The following is a 23,952-nucleotide window of genomic DNA, read 5'->3' on the forward strand; positions in this document are numbered from 1 at the left end:
TTGGTTTTTTAATCAAAATATTTTGGTTTAGTTAAAATTTATAATTTTTAGAATTTCAGTTATGAGTTATTTTGGTTTAAAACTTCAATTATCCAAATTAGGTGGATTAACCAAAATTTTAAATAAAATTCACAAAAGAAATTGTAAAATTAACATTATTATTAAAATAAAAATTGTTAATTTGTTTATAATTTTATATTTATTGATCATATTTGAATTTAACAAAATATTTATATAATATATTAAGTAATTGAAATCACATCAATCATATTCAACATTTAATAATTCATATTATCAAATATGGAGTATATAATTATATGTAAAAATTACTTCATTTTGTTGAAATGCAAAGAAATAAAAAGAGAAGATGATCAGATATTAAATTTGTTGTTAACCATCACAATATTTGAGATAAAAGTTTATATATATATATATATTAACATTATAACAATTATGCGATTAAAAAATAAAAACGTATAAAATTAGAAGGTATGCTGTTTTATGCACATTCAATAAGATTCATCTAGTGTCTAACTTAGCCTCTTTTTTTTTTTTGGAGAAAACTCAACATAATTGTTCTGCGACAATAGTATATTGAATGTTTATTTTAAAAAATATACTTGTACTAAATAATGAACTTTTAGAAAAAAAAATAAAGAGTTAATGTATAAAAAATAAATATTATGTTAGTGGTTCCTGGTTCATTGTATAATGATTAAAAATGATAGATACATATGCTCACCACCATTACACATCTTGATAACTATTTAGTTTTCTTGTGGGCAAGTAGTTAGTTTTTAATTGATAAGTAATAATTATTGGTACAAAAGGATTATCACCAACCTTGCACCTGAATAAATATTTTAGTTCAATTCGTATTTGATGATTTCTAATATAATAGATCAAGTCTGCTACCACGTACAAATCTCTAAAGTTACATCTTTGATGAATTACTTTCAACAACCAAACTAAACTAATTTCACATCTTTAATTAAGGACAGCCAAAAAGTTGTTAAAAAAATTGTATATTTAATTATAAAGTAGTTAATTCTAGCAATGGTCCATTGACTATTAATATTTATCAATTTTATCATTTGACTTTTAATTGGACCATAAATGGTCCCTTACTATTGATCTTTACCAACTTTCAATTTGACCATAAATAGTCCATTGACTATTGGATTTGTTCCAAATTTGGTTATTCACTTAAATATCCATTTAGTTAACATTAAATTTAATAATGATGATGATGATGATGTAAAATTTGACTTCTTGTTTAGATGGACAAATTGAGTTTATAAATTTAATACATTGAGGTCATCATTAGTGGAATGTGAAAAACTAAATTTTTTTACATTATTACCCTTAAATTTAATTTTTATTAAATTAATATTTAACTAAAGGATCAAATTTGGAACAAAATCAATAATTAAGGACTATTTATAGTTAGAGCACTCTTTATAGTTAAATTAAAAGTCAAGGATGAAAATAGATAAATATTAATAATCAAGAGATCATTTATGATACAATTAAAAATTGAGGATAAAAATTGATAAATATCCATATTCAATCAAGCATTTCATGAAGATTTTAATTGATTCAAGTTTTTGGCTTAGGTTGTTCCATTTTTTCACAACCAAATTTTCCTAACCAGAAGTACTCATCCAACCTAATTAACTGTGTTATAGAAAATTAGGTCAACAAGTTAGCTAATGATTAAAAAGCAGCAAAAATGACCCCGAAAAGAGTGGTCGAATGACCTAAACGTCTTTAGTCAACATTTTCTCATTTGAATTTGTTGCACATGATTTTTCTAATGCGACTTATTTCACCCGTATAATTTGTGAATTATCATACAAGAATATAATGGAGTTTATTCAATACACACCTTCAAATAATTACGGCAAAAAAACAGCAAGGCTTTAAAAACTGATACACAAATTCTTTGTTTTGTAGAACTTATTTTATAGCTTATAACTTATTTTAACGTACAAATAAGCTATAAATTTTGTTTGGTAAAATATAAGGAGCTTAAAACAATAGCTTATTTTGAAACGCTATTCTAAGGAGCGTTTCAAAATAAGCTCGTGACTTTTTAACTTTTTTTTTTTTTCATATTTTATTTTATTAATTTACAAATATGACATCATATACCCTTCATTAATCAAAATCCTAATATCCTAGTTTATCTTTTTATCTCTTTTTACACTTATCAATTAATTTGACAATTAATTTTACCACATTTTAATTTAAATTAGTTAGCTTATTATTAGCTACTAACTTTTCAACATTTAGTTAGCCTTTCAGTTTACAAACAAAGCGAAATTATTAGTTATGTTCCACGTGGGCAAATTATGCTATGGACGCGAGTCCACCTTGCAAGGTGAACGCGAGTCTATGTTCACAAATTTAAAACTCTATATTAACAATTTTAGATCTTAATATACAAAATTACATTACTCGATATTCACAACTTTTAAACTCTATATTCACAATTTTATTATATAGATTCAAAAATTGTGTTATACTGTTGAACATAGAGTTTTGATAGTGTTGAACATATAGTTATGAAATTGTGAACATAGAGTTATAAAATTGTGAACGTAGAGTTATGGAATTGTGAACGTAGAGTTATGAAATTGTGAACGTAGAGCTATGAAATTGTGAACATAAAATTATGAAATTGTGAACATGAAGTTATAAAACTGTGAACATGGAGTTATGAAATTATGAACATGAGGTTATAAAATTATGAACATAGGGTTATGAAATTGTGAACATAGATCCGGATCCACCTTACAAAGTGTACCGGGATCCATGACATAACAACTGTTCCACGTGAGTTTCCTGCTGTGTGTACGTTTTTGTCATTTTTTTTTTTAAATTGTGCCTCCCGTAGGGTGTTCTCTGTCCCCTCTCTCTCAATATATATAGTTGGTTGATATATGCCAACTAGAAAAATAATTTTAAGGAATGTATTTATCATAAATAATTTTGTTAGAAAATTATTAAACATGTTTGGTACTATTTAAAAATATAACAATTAAATTCTTTGAAAAATTATTAAAATAAAAGACAGTAGTAAATAGAGGCGCACAAAGAATAACTCAAATGGTGGTTCCACATAAATTACTTGAAATAGATCAGATGATATCAATGGAGAGGAATATATGGATTAGAATTTCTGTTTTAAAAAATGTACATGTGATGTCTAGAGGTTCTTTTCGTTCAACTATTATTTGTAATATTTTTTTTTGAGTACTATTAACTCTGTTACAATATAGTATTTGTTCACAGTTATTTTCTCAATCAAATGAAGCACAAAGAGCCAATATCACACCTCTACTAAGGCTTGAATCCACCACTTTCCATGTGGGAGTGCAACGGGGTGCCACCCGACCACAAGATCTTTGGTTCTTATTTGTAAATACTTAATATAACAAAAAAAAAAGTCCAAAAGAGTAATTAAGTAGGTAGAACATTATTCTCGTTTCTGAAAGTGATAAATTTATTATTATCAACACTCTATCAGTTAAATCTGTGGTACAAAATTCACAAACTATTTTACATGAGCCTTAAAATTTACTCGTGGACAACCTATTCATATTAAATATTTTGTTACACGTAGATCACGAACCAACGAGGCCTATCGAGTATCGAAGATTGTCTGAAGCGAGAACACAAGTAGTTAACGTTGTTAGTTGAACCAATAATATTATTTAATGAATAATAAATTTATTTTGACAACTATATAAGCCAATGCATGCGTTGGAGAAATTAAGGTAGGCAAAAATAAGTTCACATATTCCCCCTCTATAAGTCTGAAGAAATTAATTAAGATGTGGAGCAGAGGGAATTCCAGGCGGCGGCGCAACGCCGCCGCCGTTGTTTTGTTGAATTTCTTGGTTGTGTTGCAGCTCTACTGCTCTTCAATGGTGCCGGTAGTAATGGCGGCCAAAGGCTCCAAGGTGGAGCATATCCCTGGACTTGAATATGACGGGCCGCTCCCTTTTGAGATTGAAACCGGGTATTTTTTTGTTTGTATGTTTTCATGTTATATTTACGTTCACACGCTACCTCAACGTGTGCGGTGGATTCCATGCAACACGTGGAAGTCTCTGTTTTTTGAGTGACGTGGAGATTCAAATTCATGACCTTTTGCATGGCTTTGATACCAAATTAAAGCATGTGTTTCATCTAACTAAGAGCCTAAGCTAATAGTTGGACTGCACATGTTATATTTATGCTCACAGTATCAAATGCATGGTTGTTTTCATATTATTAGGTACATAGGAGTTGGAGAAAATGAAGAAGTGCAAGTTTTCTACTATTTTATAAAGTCCCAAAGAGATCCTACCACTGATCCTTTCATATTCTGGAAAGTTGGAGGCCCAGGTTGCTCTGCTTTGTTCGCAATTATACTAGAAATGGGTGAGTTTTATTTGATTATTATTTTATATTATATAATACGTATTTAATTAATATTTAACTCTTGGAACATATATGCAAAATTATATATGTGATTGACTTTAATTTTATATTTATATATTTGTATTGTAGGTCCGATTTCATTGGAGATTGTGGAATATACTGGGGGTATACCTAAATTAAAATTAAATCCTTACTCATGGACAAAGGTCAATAATTTATATATCATTACTTAAGTCGTGTGTTTTTTAAGTTCACTTTGATCTAACTTGAAACTGTACAAAATATATCTTCAGGTCGCAAACATATTGTATGTTGATTTACCGGCAAGAGCTGGATTCACTTATGCAACCACCAAAAAGGCTAATGTCTCAAGCAATATGCAAGAAAGTGAGCAAGCCTATGAATTTTTGCGCAAGGTAAGCTTTTTCCTATGTTCACTCACGTGATGACACCCTAAGAAAATATAATATTAATGTTGAAGAGTTACTTAATGAAGAAAAATATTAATACTTATGAAGAATCTGGCTTGTGTCAGGTACGAATGAGAATCTGCAAGACGATCTTATAAGAGATTTTGTCATATTCATATATTGCAATTACTAATGTTACATTATTTTACAGTGGTTCAATGATTATCCAGAATACTTAACCAATCCTTTTTATGTTGGCGGAGATTCATTTTCTGGACTTAATGTGCCAATAATTACTCGAAAGATAGCTGATGGTAAGATTTTAAACAACACTTTTCTTTTATTTATTTTTTATTTTTTTCAATTGGAATAATAAATACATCCATACAATTATAAATCTCTAAATTATATTTCAGATCAAATACTATGAATTGAATATAGTATCTTTTCTAGTTGTTAACACGTACTCTATCTTTGTGGGTGTAGGGAATGAAGCTGGGACTAAACCATTGATTAACCTCAAGGTGAACTAGGCTTAACTTATTTATATATATATATGAGGGGTCGAGGGTTGAATTTTTGACATTTTAACATTTAATTTTAATGCGTTGATTTTAATATATAATTTATTTTTGTAGGGTTATATACTTGGCAATCCGGTTACATCTCTTAATAATCTACACGAGTACACTATCCCAACTGCTTATGGAATGAACCTTATTCCTACGGATTTGTACAAGGTTAATTAATTCATAAAATAATGTCTATATATGGTATGCAAGTAAGATTAATTTTACTAATTTGAGATTAATTATATATGATCAGTCACTGGAGAAAAACTGTGAAGGAAATTATGATCATTTCAGCAATGAACTTTGTGCGCGGGATATGGGCACACTTACTCAGGTAGATTAAACATATTCATAGTATCTGTTCAACAATATACGAATATTTGTTGTTAATTACATTGTTATTATGTATAAACACATGTAATAAATAATTAAATACAAATATACTTGCAGTTGCTCATGGGTATAAATCCAACTCATGTTCTAGAGGATTTCTGCATACGTGTCGGTGCTGGATCAGATGGTCTAAGAAGAATCCTTTCTCGAAGAATACCTCCTTTACCTCCGGGTGAATTCTGTTGGGTATGCAAAAGTCTTAATGTTAATCAGTATCGTTGCCTTTTGCACTTGGTATTGTCATTTATATTCAGATAATTATACCGAATATAATTAAAAATCAGTATCAATAATACCTTGTACAATCATAAAGATCTGGTAACAAACTCGATCAACACTCATTTATGATAATATTACAATTGAATTTGAACAGCAAACGTTTTGGTACCTTAGAACAGACATGTGGGCAAACATTGCAGCTGTTCAAGATGCCTTCCATGTTCGAAGGGTATGTACATTAATCCTTGTAATAAACTTATAAAAGTAATTAATTTATTGACTAGTTAATTATTAATTGAGATTTTAAATGTAGGGAACAATTGGAAGATGGTGTGCATGCAATTATACAAATATTGGCTACATATCAGATATGACAGACGCTCTTCCCTATCATGCAAATCTTAGCGCCAGAGGTTTAAGGGCCCTTGTTTACAGGTATAAAATATTTGAGATTTTTTACGCCGTTGATACTACCACGAAAAAAAAAAAAAAGTTGAATAAGTCCCTAAATTTTGGTTCTTATGTACAGTTATAAAATATTTGAGATTTTTTACTAGGTTGATAGTATCACAAGAAAAAACAATGTTACATAAGTCCCTAAACTTTATTCAAAAAGTCAATTAGACAGTCCCCAGAACTTTTAAAAGCTATAATTAAGTTTATCAACATTTTATATTAATATACCGAAGCCCAAAAATCAGTTATTGACTTATAACATGTCACTAATTGATTTTTAGGTTTCCATGCACCAAAATAACATGTTGATGGACTTAATTGCACATACATTAAAATAATTCAATGACCTAATTGACTGTTTGAATAATGTTTAGGACACTATTTAACTATTTTCCTAGTATCATATATAATTATGTTTTTTTTTTTGTTATGTCAAATAATTTAATAGTACGAAATATTTAATTAAGTATATCAATATAATTGTGTCTAATATTATTAACCGTGGTATTGATCGACACCATTAAAACTCGGTAATTTATTATATAATGAATTTTTTTTTTGAACAGTGGTGACCACGATTTAGTAGTGCCAACAATGGCAACTGAAGCATGGATAACTCTGTTGAATTACTCGACTGTTGACAATTGGAGACCATGGGTTGTAGATGATGGTATTATAGCTGGGTACGTTTCAAGGCTCACTCAATTCTTTATTAATTACAAGAATATAGCAAAAATAATAATATATTTTATAGCAGATTAAATAGTTACAATTTAAACACTTTTAGTATTTCAGTGTTTTACTAATGAAAATCTGTTGATAAATTAAACAACTACGTATTTAAGTTTTACGAGAAGGTGCTCCAACAACTACGCGTTAACAATTTGTTTCATCTTATTTATAGTTATACGAGAAGTTACTCCAACAATATGACATTTGCCACTCTGAAGGTAAGAAGTTAATGATATTATTCTCATTTTTTGAAATAAAAATTCTAATGATTTTTTTTTTTGGGGTTAATAAATAGGGATCGGGTCACATTGCTCCATTTTTCACTCCTTATGAATGTTTGACTATGTTTGAGCGATGGACATCTGGTCAAAAGCTCTAAATTTGAGTCTCGATAATTTTCATTTCTAAACTTTCAATCAGCCAACAATGGGATATTTGTTGAGGAGCTCTAAAATTGAATTTCCATGATTTACATTCTGTACTTCGAATGAATTGAATAAAAGTTTATGTAATAAAAAAACAAACTATTTGTCTTTATATTTAATAATATTTTTTGTTTGTATTTTTATAATAAATCTTGTAAGTTTTTGTTTATAAGGTCATCAATTTATGTTTTCCTTTGTTATTTGTTTCACAGAATTTTTTTTAAAAAAAAAAAAGAAAAAAGAAAAAGAAAAAAAAAAAAAAAGAAGAAGAAAGACTCAGTGGCTTGTATTTTAACGAAGTCCTAATTAACTAACTAAATTAACATATGATCTGTAAAACTGTAGTATATATAATTTGTGACTTAGGAATTAAGACAAGAAATAACCTATTAAGCTAAGCAAAATGAAGTTATAGTGGCGGCATCAAACCCTTCCCTTTATACGGGAGGTGGTGGATTCGAGTCTCAGTGGAGTCAATACTGACTCTTGTGCTTCAATAGGTTAAGAAAGTAGTTATGAACAGATACTGCATTGTAATAGAGAAGTTATAGTGGCGGCAAAACCTTTCTATCTAACGTACCATGCATATAATTGTTAGGATTAAACACCTATCACTACATAAAAATATATGTAAGTAGTAACAAAAGTATCAATTATTATATCGTGAATCATGGTTAACAAAAGTATCAATTATTATATCGTGAATCATGGTTCACATTATAATGTGAATCACTTTTATTTAATGTTTATTTTTTGAAGATTTACTTTTAGTGTATTGCATATTCAGTTTTAGCATACTACCTAAAAATGAATATATATTACATTAAAAATGAATCTTTCGTATTCTAAAAATGGAGATTTATCAATAGTCTACCTTACACTGCAGTCTGCAAATAATAGCTTACAATATAATTTATCCAAAGGTACAATTTCAAGTAGTCAAATTTACATTTAATAGTAGAATGTTAGACTTAAGTCACTTAACTCTAAGATCTTTTATCCACCTTAGAGTTAGAATTGACAATCTGTTGAGAGCGACTGCCCAGCAAGCTGTTAATGGCATTTCGCATTCCTTTGCTTCTATTTCTTATTTTGACCTTATTTTAGATGATATTAGATACATAGCTTCAAGTTTCACTAACGTAAGCTTTTTGTTCGCTAAACGGTATGCGAACAAGGTTGCCCATTGTTTAGCTCGGGAAGCCTTGTCATTGTCTGATCGTATGGATTGTTTCTCTTGTCCGTTTCCTTCCATTGCTCATTTTTTGAGCTTGGACCTTAAGTAATACTATCTTACCTTTTGCTTCAAAAAAAAAAAAAAAGTCACTTAACTCACACCCAACAACAATAGCAGACCATACATGGTTTTATAAACTAACAAAACAAGTTAAAAATTAAATAAAATCATGCTAACAATTTAAATTAAAGTACTACCAATAAAAATGTGATGATTCATGTTATTAGAAATGCTCATATTGCATGTGTAAATTACTCAATTATATCCTCGTATTGCTTAGGGGTGTATTAAATCAAAACTTTTGTAGACTTGTGTAAACTTTCAACATGTATACTTTTATAAATGTTAATAAATTTTGAATAACTTTTATATAGAATAATTCAAACTTTTATAAATTTTGTAGGAATTAATAGAACTTTTATATCAGAAACATTTACAGACTTTTATTAAGAGTTAATTTTATTTTTTGTCTTACATTTGTAGGTGTCATTCCGCTTTTAATTTTTTTTTTTCCAGAACATCCCCTTTTGGTTCTACTATTATTGTGACATGATCATTTTTTATCTTTCATCAACAAACATGTTTAAATTGCATTAAATATGAGGGCATTTTGGTCTAATCAATTCTAAGGCCTTCCTCAATAGTTAAACTTGGGTGTGATTTTTGAGAAGTTTTTGTAAGTGTGATTAGAAAAAAGAAAATGGAGGTGAAGGAAAATAATAAAAGGAAAAAACAAAACAAAACAAAAAAAAAAACTGAAAAAAAAATAAAAATAAAAATTAAGTGCCCACACCCGCGCCCGCCTGGGCGCGAAATCTGCGCCTCATGCGTGTGTGAGGCGCAACATCCTTTTTCAGTGGTCCCATCCCAACCTGCAAAAAATTTCATTTTGCAGGAGAAAGAACCCAAATAAAAACATCAATTCCCATTTGTTAAAAAGTCAAAGCATGGTGTTTTACTGTTCCAAAATCCAACATAAATACACTATTGGGGAAGACCTATGTGTTAATTATTTTTTTTGTTTTTTGTTTTTTTGTTTTAGATTTATATGTGTCAATCAACTTTTAGTCGTTTTATTATTATTATTATTATTATTATTATTATTATTTCAAAACAAGACCCTTTTTTGCTATTGGTCAACAAATCTGTTTAAATAGCATTAAAAATGACGTTAAAACATTTTCTTTAATAATAAACCACTCAAAATTCTTTTTTTTTTCTTCCTGGTAATAGAATAATACAAATGTGGAAGCTCTTTTTCTTCTATATCTTCAAAAAAATCATAAACACTAATCATACATTACTTGATAGCATAAACAGTCCATAATTCATTTATAGCATAATGGAAATCAAAAACTGTTAGCAATACATCAATCTACTGCAAAACCCAAAAAAGTGCAATTGCATAAAATAACAAATCTATTTCATGACAAACCTTAGAACGACTTCAATTTTGGATCTTAATCCATATGTCTGCATCCTCGGTCTCCAGTGAACTTAGAGAAGTCCAAAGTATGCCGCTCTACCACTCCTAACAGTATTGCAGATTGAGTTAATACACAATATAATCTTCGACTATAGTGGTTTTACTCACTTTAGTCCTAAATGACTTTTTGTGCTCAATTTAGTTCTCGACTTTAATGGTTTTACACAATTTAGTTATTTGTTAAAAATTCTGTTACTTGATTGTTAGAAATAGGACCCTAATGGTAATTTCTCATCCTTCATCCCATTTGGGATGATTTATTCTTCTTTCCCTTATTAAGATCCACGTAGACATACCAAATTTCTTACCAAATTAACTTCAACCCTAAATAAATAAATGCAGAATAATAAATATTTGGGTACAAAGATTTACATTTCTTGGATATAATATGACAAAATTAAAAGAATATGACTAAATGTGGCAATGTCATAATAATCAAAAACTAAGTGTGGAAGTTGCTCAAAGTCATGGATGTAATATGGCAAAATTAGAAAAATAAGACTAAATATGACAATGCCATAATAGTTGAGAACTAAAAATGAAATTTGTTTAAAGTCAGGGATGTAATATGAAAAAATTAAAAGAATATAATTAAATATGGCAATGCTATAATAGTCGATGACTAAAAGTGAAATTTGCTCCAATAGTAATATAATAGTTGTACTTTCACTATTTTTAAAACATATTATTGGTGATTATTTCTTTTTTTGTATTGGATTTGGGATGTTATAGATTAATTAAATTCAAGGACCTTCCATGAAATTTCTCTGCAATTTCCTTGATTTTTCATGTAAAGAAGCCACATTCAATTGAATCAATGCAAATTAAATAGCCGACACGGCATAGACGCAATCAACCACCACCATTCTTCATATAAAAACACTGCAAGGTGCACAAAAAATTCATGCATCTCTTTTTAATTATTTTTCAATAAAGTAATGCTACATTCATCTATTGGTTTTATCTTATAATTTTTACATACTTGTGTAGAAAAATCTGTTTAGTTGCATTTATATTTGATTAATAAATAGATATTTTTAAAGTTAGTATGATCGGGTAATTCACAATAGTATATATATAAATAAATAAAATTTCATGGTCGCATTAAAAAGTGAGTTTCGAAATGTAAAATTATAATGAAAAAATAATACTCCCTCTGTTCCATTCAATGATTAATTAAATTTGAAAATTAATTAAATTGTTAATAAATACGTACATAGGATTGCGTTCAAATGAGAACGGTGCGGCCAGGAAAGAACTAAGAACGCATGACAAATGTCCACGTGTCTAGATTTAATGGATGAGAAACACTGATATTTTTTTTTTAAAACGCAGTGGCATTTTCGTAAATAATTGAACATCGAATTGCAAGTAAAATGTATTATAAGTGCAAGTATAAATTTCATACAGTGCACCAAGTGCAAGTAAAATGTATTACAAGTCCATGTAAAATGTATTACAGGTGCAAGTAAAGTGTACACTGAGCATCAATACTAAGTGCACCTAACGTTATAACTAGTTGCACCTAGGTGCATGAATGTTATCAATGTAAATCACTTGCACTTGTAAGTGAAAATAAGTGCACTTGTAAGTGATTTTACTTGCACTTTTTACTTGCAAATGTGCACCAACTACTTGCACTTATAACACATTTACTTGCACCAAAGTTTGAATTATTTACGAAAATGTCACCGCGTTGTTTTTTTTTTAAAAATTATATCTGATTCGTTGATCTGAACACGTAGATGGCTGTGAATCGTTCTTATTTCTCTCCTGGGAGACTATTCTCATCAGAGCGCCCCCTACTTACATAAATAAAATATATAAAACATATATTATGTATATAATTTAGTGATTTAGTCCAACTCATTTACCCATGTTCGGCTGATCTATAATTTAATGCAAATTATTGTGTGGCGGTGGTTCACATAGTTGCGTGAACCATGGTGATGGAGAAAATTGATTTATTTATAAAAACACAAATACGTAGTAAATATAAGATGTTTGTGAAAAGTTAATAAATAATCCAGACACAAGAATATTTAATGTGAAAATCAAAACGGTAAAAATTGCAGGCTTTTTTAGGCTAAGCCAAGTCAAAATTCACTATGTAGGCGATAGGTGAAGTACATAGGCCGCCATTGCCATTGAACAGGAGAAATGAGAGCGCCTTTTTGTCTAATCCCGGAGCCTTTATATAAAAAATTATTCTGTATGCGTGTTAGAATAATGAACATTTTTAGGGCTACTTTCTCAACCAAATGAAGCACAAAGAGCTAATATCGCTTCTAGTGAGGCTGAACCCACCCCATTCCATGTGAGGGTGCAACCGGGTGCCACTAATCCACAAAATCTTTGGCAATAATGTACTTTATTTGTGTTAGAATAATGAAATTTCTGTATTAGAATAATGTATTTTATGAGTTAGAATAATGTATAATGTACTTTATGTGTTAGAATAATAAAATTTCTGGGGTAAGATAATGTATTTTATGAAATACATAAAATACATTATTTTAACACATAAAGTACATTATTCCAACTCATAAAATACATTATCTTACTCCAATTAAAAATTTCATTATTCTAACACATAAAATACATTATACATTATTCTAATAACTCATAAAATATATTATATACCCCAAAAATTTCATTATTCTAAAACATAAAGTACATTATATATTATTCTCATAAAATATATACATTATATTACCCCAAAATTTTCATTATTCTAATACATATAAAGTACATTATTCTAACACAAAGTACGTTATTCTAATTCATAAAATACATGATCTTATTACCACATAATGTCCATTATTCTAACATGCACGCGGAGCAAGGAATCTTTCGCTGACGAGTTCTCGCAGCTCAGAGAGTGGGAGACTGATGATGTAATAATTACAGATGGACACGGAGCGGGATAATACGGGGTCGGCCAAGGCAGACCTCCTCGCGGGATCGGCCAAGGCGGACCTCCCCGCGGGGTCGGTCACCTTGGCTGAGGTTGGCCTTAGGTCGGGGTTCGGCCCTTGGCCGAGGTTGGCACTCAGTCGAGCCCCGTGCTCGCCGAGTGAAGGTTCTTCGCGTTGGTCCGTGTCTTGTGGCGTTTGTTGCGATCCAAAGCGGTTGCAACTCCCCACCATATTTTCCGGGGTAGTTAGGGCCGATTTAGAGTATAAAGCCACTCACCTATGGCCAATCAAGGGACATGTTGTCCTACGTACACACTTTGTCTTGTTATTACATAAGCTAAGCTCCTTCTTGTAATAGCATTATATTGGATTAAATACAACATTTATCTCCATGATTATCCATCTTGTCTCATTATTACACATTTCTTATCTCATTCTTACTTTGTCATAATCCTAAACCTAATCGGCTTTAGTAATTGAGACCACCCGAGTTATTAAAATCTATCAGTTTGAAGTATAAATTTACTATATATACGAGTATAAAATTTCGAATGAAAAGTGTGCTAACTAATATAATATATAATTCATTGCGTCAAAAGCAATCTTCCAACTTGAAGATAACTTAATGACTATTACTACACATGCAGCAATACAATATATATCTTTTGACTTCTTATTACTTGAAATCTCCCAATGTAAATCTTCTACAACTTGATAATTGTGAGAATGTACTTTAAAAACTGATGCGTGTAAAGCATGTGAATTTACAAATTAATTTTGACAACTATATATATATATATATATATGTACTGTGCATATAATTAATGTACACATATATACATTTTAAGTTGGGATCGGAGAAATTAATTAAGATGGCGGTGAGAAGTGGAATCTCCGGGCGGTGCAATCTTGTTTTGCTTCTTGTTTTAGGGCTTTTCTCTTCAGAGTTATTACCGGAAATAATGGCGGCGCCTGGCTCCAAGGTGGACTACCTTCCTGGTCTTCAACATCAAGGCCCCCTCCCTTTTGAGCTTCAAACCGGGTGAGCTCTATATATATATGTTTACTCAAAAATATATTGATTATAAAGTACTTACAATTTTATATTATGCCACCATATTATATTTTCATTCCTTAACGTATATACTATGAATTGAATTATTAGATACATAGGAGTGGGTGAAGGAGATGAAGTACAAGTCTTCTACTATTTCATAAATTCAGAATCAGATCCTACCTCTGATCCTATACTCATGTGGATCTCCGGTGGCCCAGGCTGCTCCACTTTGTTTGCATTTTTGAATGAATTTGGTGACTTCTTTTGCTCTTTTTATTTCTTACTTACATTCTTATACTCTTCATCAAAATTACTATATATGATAACACATTTCTTTTATATCATGGAACATGGAAAAGACTAGGAGGGTAATCGATCGAGAACTAATGTAGTCAAAGTTCGAAGTTCAACTCCATCAATTTAAAAAAAATGAAACATTGAGTTCTGATTCTTTGAAGTCGTGCTCAACTTGAATTTTATATTTTGATACAAAATATTATAATAATGAATATTTTACAATCAAATGAACAACAAAACTCAAAAACTATTCAAGTTCAAGTTCAAGTTCAAACTCAACAATATAATAATCAAATTGTAGGTATGTATCAAATTAAACTCAAGTAGCTCGTGAGTAGTTTGATTCAGTTTACACTCTTAAAAAAGTAAAATCAGAAGAAACCTAAGAGCTATAGCTGAAATTAGCATGCATTGCACATTACAGAGGAGTGGAGTTTAATTACTGCGTACACACACTCTCAAGTAATCTATGTGATTTACCTTAACTAAGATGGATGCATATTACAGGTCCAGTGAATATGGATTTGGTGGCATATAATGGGAGCTTGCCGACATTGTCATTAAACCCTTACTCATGGTCTAAGGTTAATTAATGATACATTTATCTCCACCAAAGCAACTAAATTGTGCATTAATGAAACTCAATTTGGTCTAACTATACATATCATTAACTATATAATTCAGGTTGCAAATTTATTGTTAGTAGATTTACCAGTAAGAACTGGATTTTCTTATTCAACTACAGAGAGGTGTAACCACTCTGATAGTTTCCAACAAAGTGAGCATGCAGAACAATTCATGCGCAAGGTAAACTTTTTTCAATCTTCAATCGAGACTATAGTAGTTTTCTCGATTTAGTGTTAAATGACTTTTTGTGCTTAATTAGTTCTGGCCTTCACTATTACTTTAATTATATTTTATATATTTTATAGTGGCTCGTTGACCATCCGAAATACTCAACTAATCCTTTCTATGTTGGTGGCGACTCATTTTCTGGATTAGTTGTCCCCATTATTGCTCAAGTAATATCTGATGGTAAGATTTAGCAATTAATTTTTTTTTTAGTACTACTGAGTAGTGACTCTGTTCTAAATTAGTTGTCCTCATAGTTGCTCATTTAATATCTAATGGTAAGATTTAACGATTATTTTTTTTTGTTTGAGTACTACTGACTATGTTATAGTTGCTCATTTAATATCTAATGGTAAGGTTTAATGATTATTTTTTTTGTTTGAGTACTACTGACTATGTTACAATGCAATATTGTTCATAACTACTTTTTCAACCTATTGAAGCACAAAGAGTCAATACCGCCTCCACTGAGACTCGAACCCACACCCTACCATAATAATTTAATATTTTTCAGATTCAAAATGATGAATACAACAATACAATTATATTATAGATCGGAATATGGATATTTTGATACTTCATAACAATTTGTGTGGGTGCAGGGAATGAGGCAGGAACTAAACCATGGATTAACCTTAAGGTGAATTAACGAGAACCTTAATTTTTTTCTATATATACTATGATGTTATTTATTTAAATCTAAGTTTCGATCAATTACATTCATTATAAATATTATTGGTTGCTAGCAAATAAAAGTCAAGGAAACGGCAAATTATACCATGGACCAGGTTTAAAATGAAATTCAAATTATTTATTTGCAGTTAACATATTATATACCTTCGGATAGCAAATTATGTACATGTAATAATTAGCAATGAATGGAGTAAGGAAGAGACAATGAGAAAATATTTTTATACTGATTTGCGAATTCTTAACTCCACTATTTTCCTACATTAAGGAGGACTTCGTTAATATGATACAAATACAAGTGCAATGTAGCTTGGCCTTCGCACTCGTTGCAAACAAAACCACAGTTTAGAACAACTTTTTTGTCACAAAGTTGTCTGCTTGTCAGTGTTTGATCTTTCAACTCCAAGGGTCGTTCACAAAATTACATTGAATATCTCAAACTTTCTAATTGCTACGAGAAAAGTTGTTTCTGTCATCGATAGTTGGACAAATTTTAAATTATTTTTTTAAAGCTTAGAATACATATATGAAATGAAAGTTTTTGGAATTGAATGCTAGTATGCTACCATATTTGATAACTTTCTTGTGTTTAACTCTCTTCTAACTTATTATTCTAATCTTCAAAAGAGCTCTAATTATAGAGTGCTCGAACGTGCGCTCTAGACAAAATCAGCATTGTGATTCTAGCCAGTAAAAGATCATAAAAAAGTAAATCAGCCTAGATTGTCTATATATAGTTGATGACTGCCTCAAACTATGAAGGTCAATAGACAATTACATAGGGAGTCGAACTTGGAACGTAACATTCTGGTTACGAAATTAATTGTCTAATCAATTTGGTTGGAATTACCTAATATTAATTAGTGCTCTGTGAGATGGTAGGCGCCTAATAACTATCCTCTCCTTTTTGCTTAGCTTGCACTTTATTGAGTCTTGTCTTTATTTCAACCTTTACAAATTAAACTATCCTATCAAGCGCAATAATTACAACATAAATTGGAGTCCTAAAATCCTTAACTTTACACTATATTTACTAAAATCTAAAAAAACATTTTTTTTGTAGGGTTACATTCTTGGCAATCCGTTGACACAAACAGCAGAAAATGCTAACTACGCGAACGCATTTATGTATCGAATGGGACTCATTCCTGAAGATTTATTTGAGGTTAATTAATTGATCAAGTCCTATTTTCCTAGTATATATATATATTTCCTATGTCTTTTTATTTTAGAATATGAAATAAATTAATTTTCTTATTATACTAATATTTTAAAATTAATTTTATTAATTTAATTCCGTAAGCAGACAGCCAAGAAAGATTGTTACCAGACTGAAAATGTCTACAATGTGGCTTGTTTGCGGGATACACTTAAAATTGCGGAGGTCAGAATTTATTTATTTATTTATTTTGTCAGAGTATATACAAAAATGATATATCTCATTGTATTGAATACTCAAAAACTCATAAATATATAGTCTTATATTTACAAATATAAACACGAGTGATGAGCATATAATGCAAATATACATGCATGCAGTTGATCAAATATATATATCCGAATCATATTCTTGAACCTCCATGTTCCCGCGCGCCTGAACCGTCCGATGAATCCAACGGTGAAAGAAGACTTCTCTCGGAGAGACCAACTCTACCTTCCGGCGTATTATGTTGGGTGAGTAATAGGACTGCCAAAGTGGGTCGAAGTCCACGGGTTAGTCCGCTTCATCTTGGCAATGGAGCGGGTTAATAGTACTAATTTAATTTAATTTTCCATCATCATTAAACTTTTATATTTTATGATTACTATATCCAAAATTTTAAATCAGCTTAATTAAACACGTAATTGAAAACAATGACCCTGTTTGGTAAATGGCTGTTAGCTGATTGGGTTAGAGGGTATGACTAATTGATAGCATTAGCTAATTGTAGAAAATTGTTTGATAAATTTGTTGTTTGGTATAATTTCTTTTTTCAAAATCTAATTGAAAAAGTTGTTTTTGATGAATTTTAGCATTTTGGAGTTACAAAAAGCTTATTAACCAAACACTTATATTGATTTTATAACCATTTCAAACAACTAATAGTGATCAAATAAACCAAAATTGACTGATAGGCTAACTAATTTACCAAATAGGGCTAATGTGTTACAAGTTATAATGTCTAAATTTAATTAAACAGGATGATTGGTTCGAAACATCTGAATATTGGGCTAATGATGATAGTGTTCAAGAGGCTCTTCACGTTCGAAAGGTATGTATATTATTTTTTTTATGAAAGAAAAATGTAACCATTATTTCTACAAAAAAAAAAAAATGTAAGCATTATTGTAATTAATAGTAATAATTAGTTGAGATTTTTTTAATTTTTTTAATAGGGAAGTATTGGACAATGGAAGGCATGCAATACTGAAGATTTGCGTTATATAACATCTGTGTTTGATGTTCTTCCCTATCATGTAAACCTTAGTGCTAAAGGTTATAGGTCGCTTATTTATAGGTATAAAAATTTATATTTTGAACAAGTTAATCAAATTTAGTATACATCGACTAAAGATTGTTTTGTGAAGCAGTGGTGATCATGATTCGCTAGTACCACACATTGGAACTAAAGCCTGGATAGAATCGTTGAATTATTCTATTGTTGACGAATGGAGAGCGTGGATTGTTGATGGTATAGCGGCCGGGTATGATTTATGAGTTTTTTTTTTTTGACAAATAGTATTGAAATTTAAAATTGAATAATAATTGTTTGTTTTCCTTTGTTTATAGTTATACAAGAAGTTACTCCAACAACATGACATTTGCTACAGTAAAGGTGAGATTTATTTATTTATTTATTTTAAAAATGAAATTTAACGTGACGAATTGAAATTAAAGTGGGTTTTGTAAATGAACAGGGATCAGGTCATGTTGCTCCATTTTTTACTCCTTCGGAATGTTTTGCTATGTTTAGGCGATGGATATCCGGTGAAAAACTTTAACGCTGAATCGAAACTTATAGATTTTTATTAATTTTCTACTCAAAATTAATAAGTTTCAAGTGATGAAACGCACAACGAACTATCTCAATTTATTTTTATTATTAATAATTAAGTGTTTGTTTTTCTGTAATGTATTGTAATCGAATATTAATAAAGCCATCAATTTATGTTTCCTTCTTGATTATATGTATCTGCCCCTTAATATATTATGTATTGTTTTAACCTTGTTCGAAGTTATTTAAAAAAAAAAAAAAAAACTTGTTCAAAGTCTATAATAGTGTGGACTCTAGTCCATAATATAGCGATTGACAGATATACTATATTTGGGGTGGGATATATCAGCATAAACCCTAAACCTAAATGCAAAGAAATGTTAAAGAAAAAGAAACTAGCTGGTAGCTGGGACAAGTATATATAAATTTGAAAGAATTAAGAAAACATGAATCTTAAACTGTATAATACAAGGAATAATTAACATTAATCACTTCTCAGCTGTGGTCATCATAAAACTCATCAAAAAGAGGCTCAAGGTCATCATTAACAATGGATATAGAGTTGGACATCTCGATCTGATTAAAGTATACGGTAATTAATCAGTAATTAAACAAATCAACGATGATAAGGAGATGTTGCTTCCACTCTGTTCTTTCTCTTCTGGAGAAACCGTTGCAGAGATCTCTTCATAGAAAGAGCAGTTGGACTGTATAGTTGCTTCTGCAACAATGGCGAAGATGGCTCCGACGAAACTGTTCTTGTGGTCTTCTTCGTTCTTTCTTGACTCGCAAGTAATATGATGGCTCTAGCCTGCACATTTCAAATTTTAATTAGATCAAATTCAACACAATATTAATTTCTAATTTCTGGTCAATTTAGGCATATCGAAGATTAATTAATTATGAAATTTCTTTATTACTCCGTATTTCTTTAACGCGGGATTCGAAATTATTTAAATATTCTAAAATAGCCGACACGCCATACACGCATTCAATCATCACATGCCTATTTCCTCAATGAACCACCGCAAGGTGCACCAAAATTTCATGCAACTTTTTTTTATATATACGATTAAATTACAAATATTTTTATTCCATTAATTAACTACACAATTTTAAATATATAAAACTTAAATCTCTACTATTTATCGAAAAATTTCATACAATTTAAGTAAGCTAAAGTTTAAATTAATTACCTGAATCTCCGTGACGTCACAAGAAACGATTTTGCCGTCGTAAAAAATAGTGAGTTGCTGCTGTTGCCGGATGTCCTCGGAAATAGTGGATTTGGTTAGGAGAGTTGACGGAGAAGAGTGGTCGGACGTCGGAAGTTGTTGAGCGGCGGCGGCGTTATAATCAGAAGAAGGCGAAAGCCTAAGTTCGAGGTTGCAGTTTCTTCTCATTTTTCTCGGAATCGAATGCCTTATGAGCTCCTTGAATAGAATTCGTTGCCTATGATTAGCTCCTTGAATAGAAATCGAGGACGACGATGAGGTTACAGTAGCGATGAAGATCTTAGAGAGAGAGAGAGATTGAGAGAGAAGATGTTGAGAAGAGATTGGAAGGAGGGAGAGAAATGGGAATGAATATATAAAGGGGCGGGGGGAAATTAAGAGGGAAGGGGACACGAAAAGCATATGATCGAACGTCCTAAAAGTGGGCGTTGCTGTTAAATGGACCAGCGCCAGCTTGAATGAATACTAACCTCCAAATAAAACACGTGATGCATGCGTTTTTTTTTTTTTTTTCATCTACCCCACCGCCGCAACCGCGGATACAAAATATCTTTACTTTAAGTCGGCTGTTTTATTTTCTTTCTTCGCCCCTCTAATTTCTCATATTTCATGTTTGTGCCCTGTATTTCCTTGAATTGATTGAGCTCCCTATGATTAGTGTTGTGATTGTTTGATGTTTAGTTAATCACATAATGTGTGCTCTGTAGTTCGTAATCGTAACTAGTTAGTTTTATATATGTATAGATCGTGTAGCCTCTTCTATGCACTACTATTTTGTTATTGTTTGGACCATGTTCATTGATTTTTATAGAGGGTACATAGTACACAGTTTAAAAGCTAAATTTAAATATTGGGATAGTCTAAGGAAGATGAGTTTGGGCGGGTCAGATGACTTGAGCCAAATGGGGCTAACTATTCGAATTGGCTCAAGTCCATACCTAAAGGGTTTAGTCAATACAAACTAGTTGTTAATTTTTTACACATCTTCTAGAAGACACGAAATTGTTATCAAATATGGGGGTTGAACTATGATTATTACTCTTTATTTGTTGTATTCACTACATGAGAACACTTAAATACCTATTTGTAAGTAAATTTGATTTTTTTTTTTGTGATCATGTTATATAAGTCATCTAAAGGGTCATGTTGTTTTTTATTAATCCTTGTCCACAAAAGGTGAAATCCATCATTCTAAAACCCTCATATCCCGACCTAACAAGATGGTAGAGACGTAAATCACAACAGCAATAACAACCTCTTAGCTAGGTGGAAGGTCCACTGCACAATGCCCACATGGAGCCCATACCACATTGTTTAACTCTCACACTACGACTATCAGATCTCTAACATATACCATTGCCCACAATCTACTATTCGAGTACCAACTGAGTTGTCCTTGCAGACAACATTGATTAATCCTATTATTATACTAGTAGTTATATTGAGTGACTTGAGTCTGACTCATCTGCATAACATATACACTTTAATTTCCAAATCCGCATATCTTCTCCAAAAAGAAAAAGGAAATGAAAAATCATATATGATAAACATCTAATATATCCACGAAACTGCATCAATCGATATCTTGTGTTTTTTGTTGCAGTGGTATAAAACGTGCAAGTACACAATTTGTACATGTGAGAAAATGACAGTTCCTGCGATAATGTCGTTAGCAGCTAATTAAATTCTGACTAAATTACAGTTAGATGAATGCTGGAAAGGGAAGTAAGTGTGAAACATATGTGCAAATTGCAAGTGAGAAACGTAATTAAACGCGATGTTTGCGGGTTTAGCCCCACACACACCCCACGCGCCAACGAAAATGCGTTGCACATACATTTTCTGAACCCATAAATTAATAGTCTAATAGATTAACTTATTATTATTCATTTTTTTAATTTTGTTCTAGAATTGTTTTCTATTTTATTTTAAAATAATTTTAATTTAATATTCTACTTTTTTTTTTTTAGCTTTGCGTGGATCCCCTGGCCTCCTCATATTTGAGCGCTTCATAGTCAAAGTTAGAGTACTAGTTAAAAGTTTTTTCTTAACCATTTATTAATTTGTTCAAATAAGTATCAAGTTTGCTTCCTTTTTTTATTAATTTATTTAGTAGCATATAGTGGATGGACGCCATTTCGAGATTTGTTAAATACATCTATTATAGCTTATTAGTATTGACCACTCATCGTAATATCAGAGGTTATCTAATATGCACATTTATTAGCATTTTTTTTTGTAAACATACCTCATACGACAATCTGTTAAGAAGTGAATATCATATCAAAACGTAAATTCAAAAAGAAAAAATAGCTTAAAATTTTTTTTATTAACTCATTATTAATTGATTATATGAATCAAAATTGGAAAAATTGTTAATTAAATTGATCCTCTAAATACAAAGGATAGTGTAATTAGGTTCTCCATTAATAAAAAAAAAAAGGCATAATAAAATAGCGCAACTAGGCTCTAATATGATCTATTCAACGTGTTACTGCTGATGTAGCATATTAGATAAACACATGACGCTTTAAGCTTAGAGTGGATATTCATTAATTTATTTTTTATAAAATAAAAATATTTTAAATATTTATAAAATAACATAAATATATTTAATTTTATAATAAATAAAAATGTTTATTATTTTATTTTATTTTTTAAAAAAAAAACCACTCCTTTGACATACGACCATGGTTGTAAGCTTGGTTGTTTGATTTGCCCGCCTGGTCTAGTTCGATCTAGGACGTACTCAATGAAGGTAACCTGGTCACCTTCGCTCCTCCTCCTCCCCCCCCCCCTCCCCCATCGGAGGAAGATTCGAAAGTGGGTAGATTATTTTTGTTGAGAGGCCAGGATAAATAATCATGGTTGTCAATCAATAAGAAGACGGTCAGTGGTTATTTATTTTTTAAAAATATAAAATAATGTTTTTATTAAAAATATTATTAATATGTATTTTATTTGATTAAAAAATAATCATTTTATTGTATTTTCAACATCCACCCAACCTTTGAACGTTCGCATCACATCCACTAAGACTCAATCTCGTGACCTCCCATATGGGAAAGTCACTACATGCCATTTGAACACAAGGTTAATGGCAAGCTTTTTTTCACTTAAAGAACCCAATTACACAACTTACTCCGTATTATATTAAGGGGGTCAATGCTTTCAAAAAAATAAAAATTTAGGGATCAATTTGACACACTTTTCATCCGTGTACAATTACATAAGTTTGTTTCCATATATATCTTAGTCTATCTTTTTTATAGAATTTGGTATCAAAGAATCTTCATCACGGGTAATTTACTAATTATTTTAAATACATACCTACTTTCCATTTTCCAATAATAAAAAAAAAAAAAAATAAAAACCTGCCATTGCGGCTTACTGTCTGCCTTGCACAATGCCACTAAAAAAAAATAGTGGATGCATGATTTTACCATTTTTTCTATGCCCTTGAGATGACATTAGAAAAATAAAAATAAAAAAATTGAAAGGGGTAGAATTCATAATGTGTACTCAATTGCACAAGAAAGATAAGATAGATAATGATTGGATCAACCA

At 30.5% G+C, this 23,952-nt stretch overlaps 3 protein-coding genes across 3 annotated transcripts; 2 read left to right on the plus strand and 1 right to left on the minus strand.

Annotated features, from left to right (window-relative positions):
- Positions 1 to 3,773: 3,773 nt before the first annotated feature.
- On the plus strand, positions 3,774 to 7,750 carry LOC116032763 (serine carboxypeptidase-like 13). The gene is made up of 14 exons (XM_031275475.1): positions 3,774 to 4,027; positions 4,286 to 4,431; positions 4,561 to 4,637; positions 4,725 to 4,847; positions 5,053 to 5,155; positions 5,328 to 5,365; positions 5,480 to 5,581; positions 5,667 to 5,747; positions 5,864 to 5,992; positions 6,180 to 6,254; positions 6,339 to 6,460; positions 7,048 to 7,164; positions 7,386 to 7,431; positions 7,509 to 7,750. Exons 1-14 carry the CDS (start codon positions 3,840 to 3,842, stop codon positions 7,590 to 7,592), a joined length of 1,431 nt encoding a protein of 476 aa, XP_031131335.1. The 5' UTR covers positions 3,774 to 3,839; the 3' UTR covers positions 7,593 to 7,750.
- A 6,401-nt stretch (positions 7,751 to 14,151) lies between these two features.
- LOC116033349 (serine carboxypeptidase-like 7) lies at positions 14,152 to 19,213 on the plus strand. The gene is made up of 13 exons (XM_031276098.1): positions 14,152 to 14,321; positions 14,445 to 14,590; positions 15,141 to 15,217; positions 15,318 to 15,440; positions 15,566 to 15,668; positions 16,088 to 16,125; positions 17,239 to 17,340; positions 17,482 to 17,559; positions 18,356 to 18,427; positions 18,552 to 18,673; positions 18,747 to 18,860; positions 18,946 to 18,991; positions 19,074 to 19,213. The coding sequence occupies exons 1-13, from the start codon at positions 14,152 to 14,154 to the stop codon at positions 19,155 to 19,157; spliced, it is 1,275 nt and encodes a 424-aa protein (XP_031131958.1). The 3' UTR covers positions 19,158 to 19,213.
- Positions 19,214 to 19,553: 340 nt separating this feature from the next.
- Positions 19,554 to 20,725, minus strand: LOC116031895 (protein TIFY 5A-like). The gene is made up of 2 exons (XM_031274247.1): positions 20,347 to 20,725; positions 19,554 to 19,961 (listed from the first exon to the last, which is right to left on the minus strand). Exons 1-2 carry the CDS (start codon positions 20,551 to 20,553, stop codon positions 19,767 to 19,769), a joined length of 402 nt encoding a protein of 133 aa, XP_031130107.1. The 5' UTR covers positions 20,554 to 20,725; the 3' UTR covers positions 19,554 to 19,766.
- Between the last annotated feature and the right edge of the window lie 3,227 nt (positions 20,726 to 23,952).

The sequence above is a fragment of the Ipomoea triloba genome, chromosome 10, assembly GCF_003576645.1.
Source record: "Ipomoea triloba cultivar NCNSP0323 chromosome 10, ASM357664v1".
NCBI lineage: Eukaryota > Viridiplantae > Streptophyta > Magnoliopsida > Solanales > Convolvulaceae > Ipomoea > Ipomoea triloba.

Bases quoted from the DNA above. Each gene is read 5' to 3' on its own strand.
- LOC116032763 (XM_031275475.1), top strand. From the start codon at position 3,840: ATGTGGAGCAGAGGGAATTCCAGGCGGCGGCGCAACGCCGCCGCCGTT. The intron at 6,255-6,338 runs GTATGTACATTA...TTTTAAATGTAG, and splicing joins ATGCCTTCCATGTTCGAAGG to GGAACAATTGGAAGATGGTG. The intron at 7,432-7,508 runs GTAAGAAGTTAA...GTTAATAAATAG, and splicing joins TGACATTTGCCACTCTGAAG to GGATCGGGTCACATTGCTCC.
- LOC116033349 (XM_031276098.1), top strand. From the start codon at position 14,152: ATGGCGGTGAGAAGTGGAATCTCCGGGCGGTGCAATCTTGTTTTGCTT. The intron at 15,441-15,565 runs GTAAACTTTTTT...TATATTTTATAG, and splicing joins CAGAACAATTCATGCGCAAG to TGGCTCGTTGACCATCCGAA. The intron at 18,861-18,945 runs GTATGATTTATG...CTTTGTTTATAG, and splicing joins GTTGATGGTATAGCGGCCGG to TTATACAAGAAGTTACTCCA.
- LOC116031895 (XM_031274247.1), bottom strand. From the start codon at position 20,553: ATGAGAAGAAACTGCAACCTCGAACTTAGGCTTTCGCCTTCTTCTGAT. The intron at 19,962-20,346 runs GTAATTAATTTA...TGAAATGTGCAG, and splicing joins GTGACGTCACGGAGATTCAG to GCTAGAGCCATCATATTACT.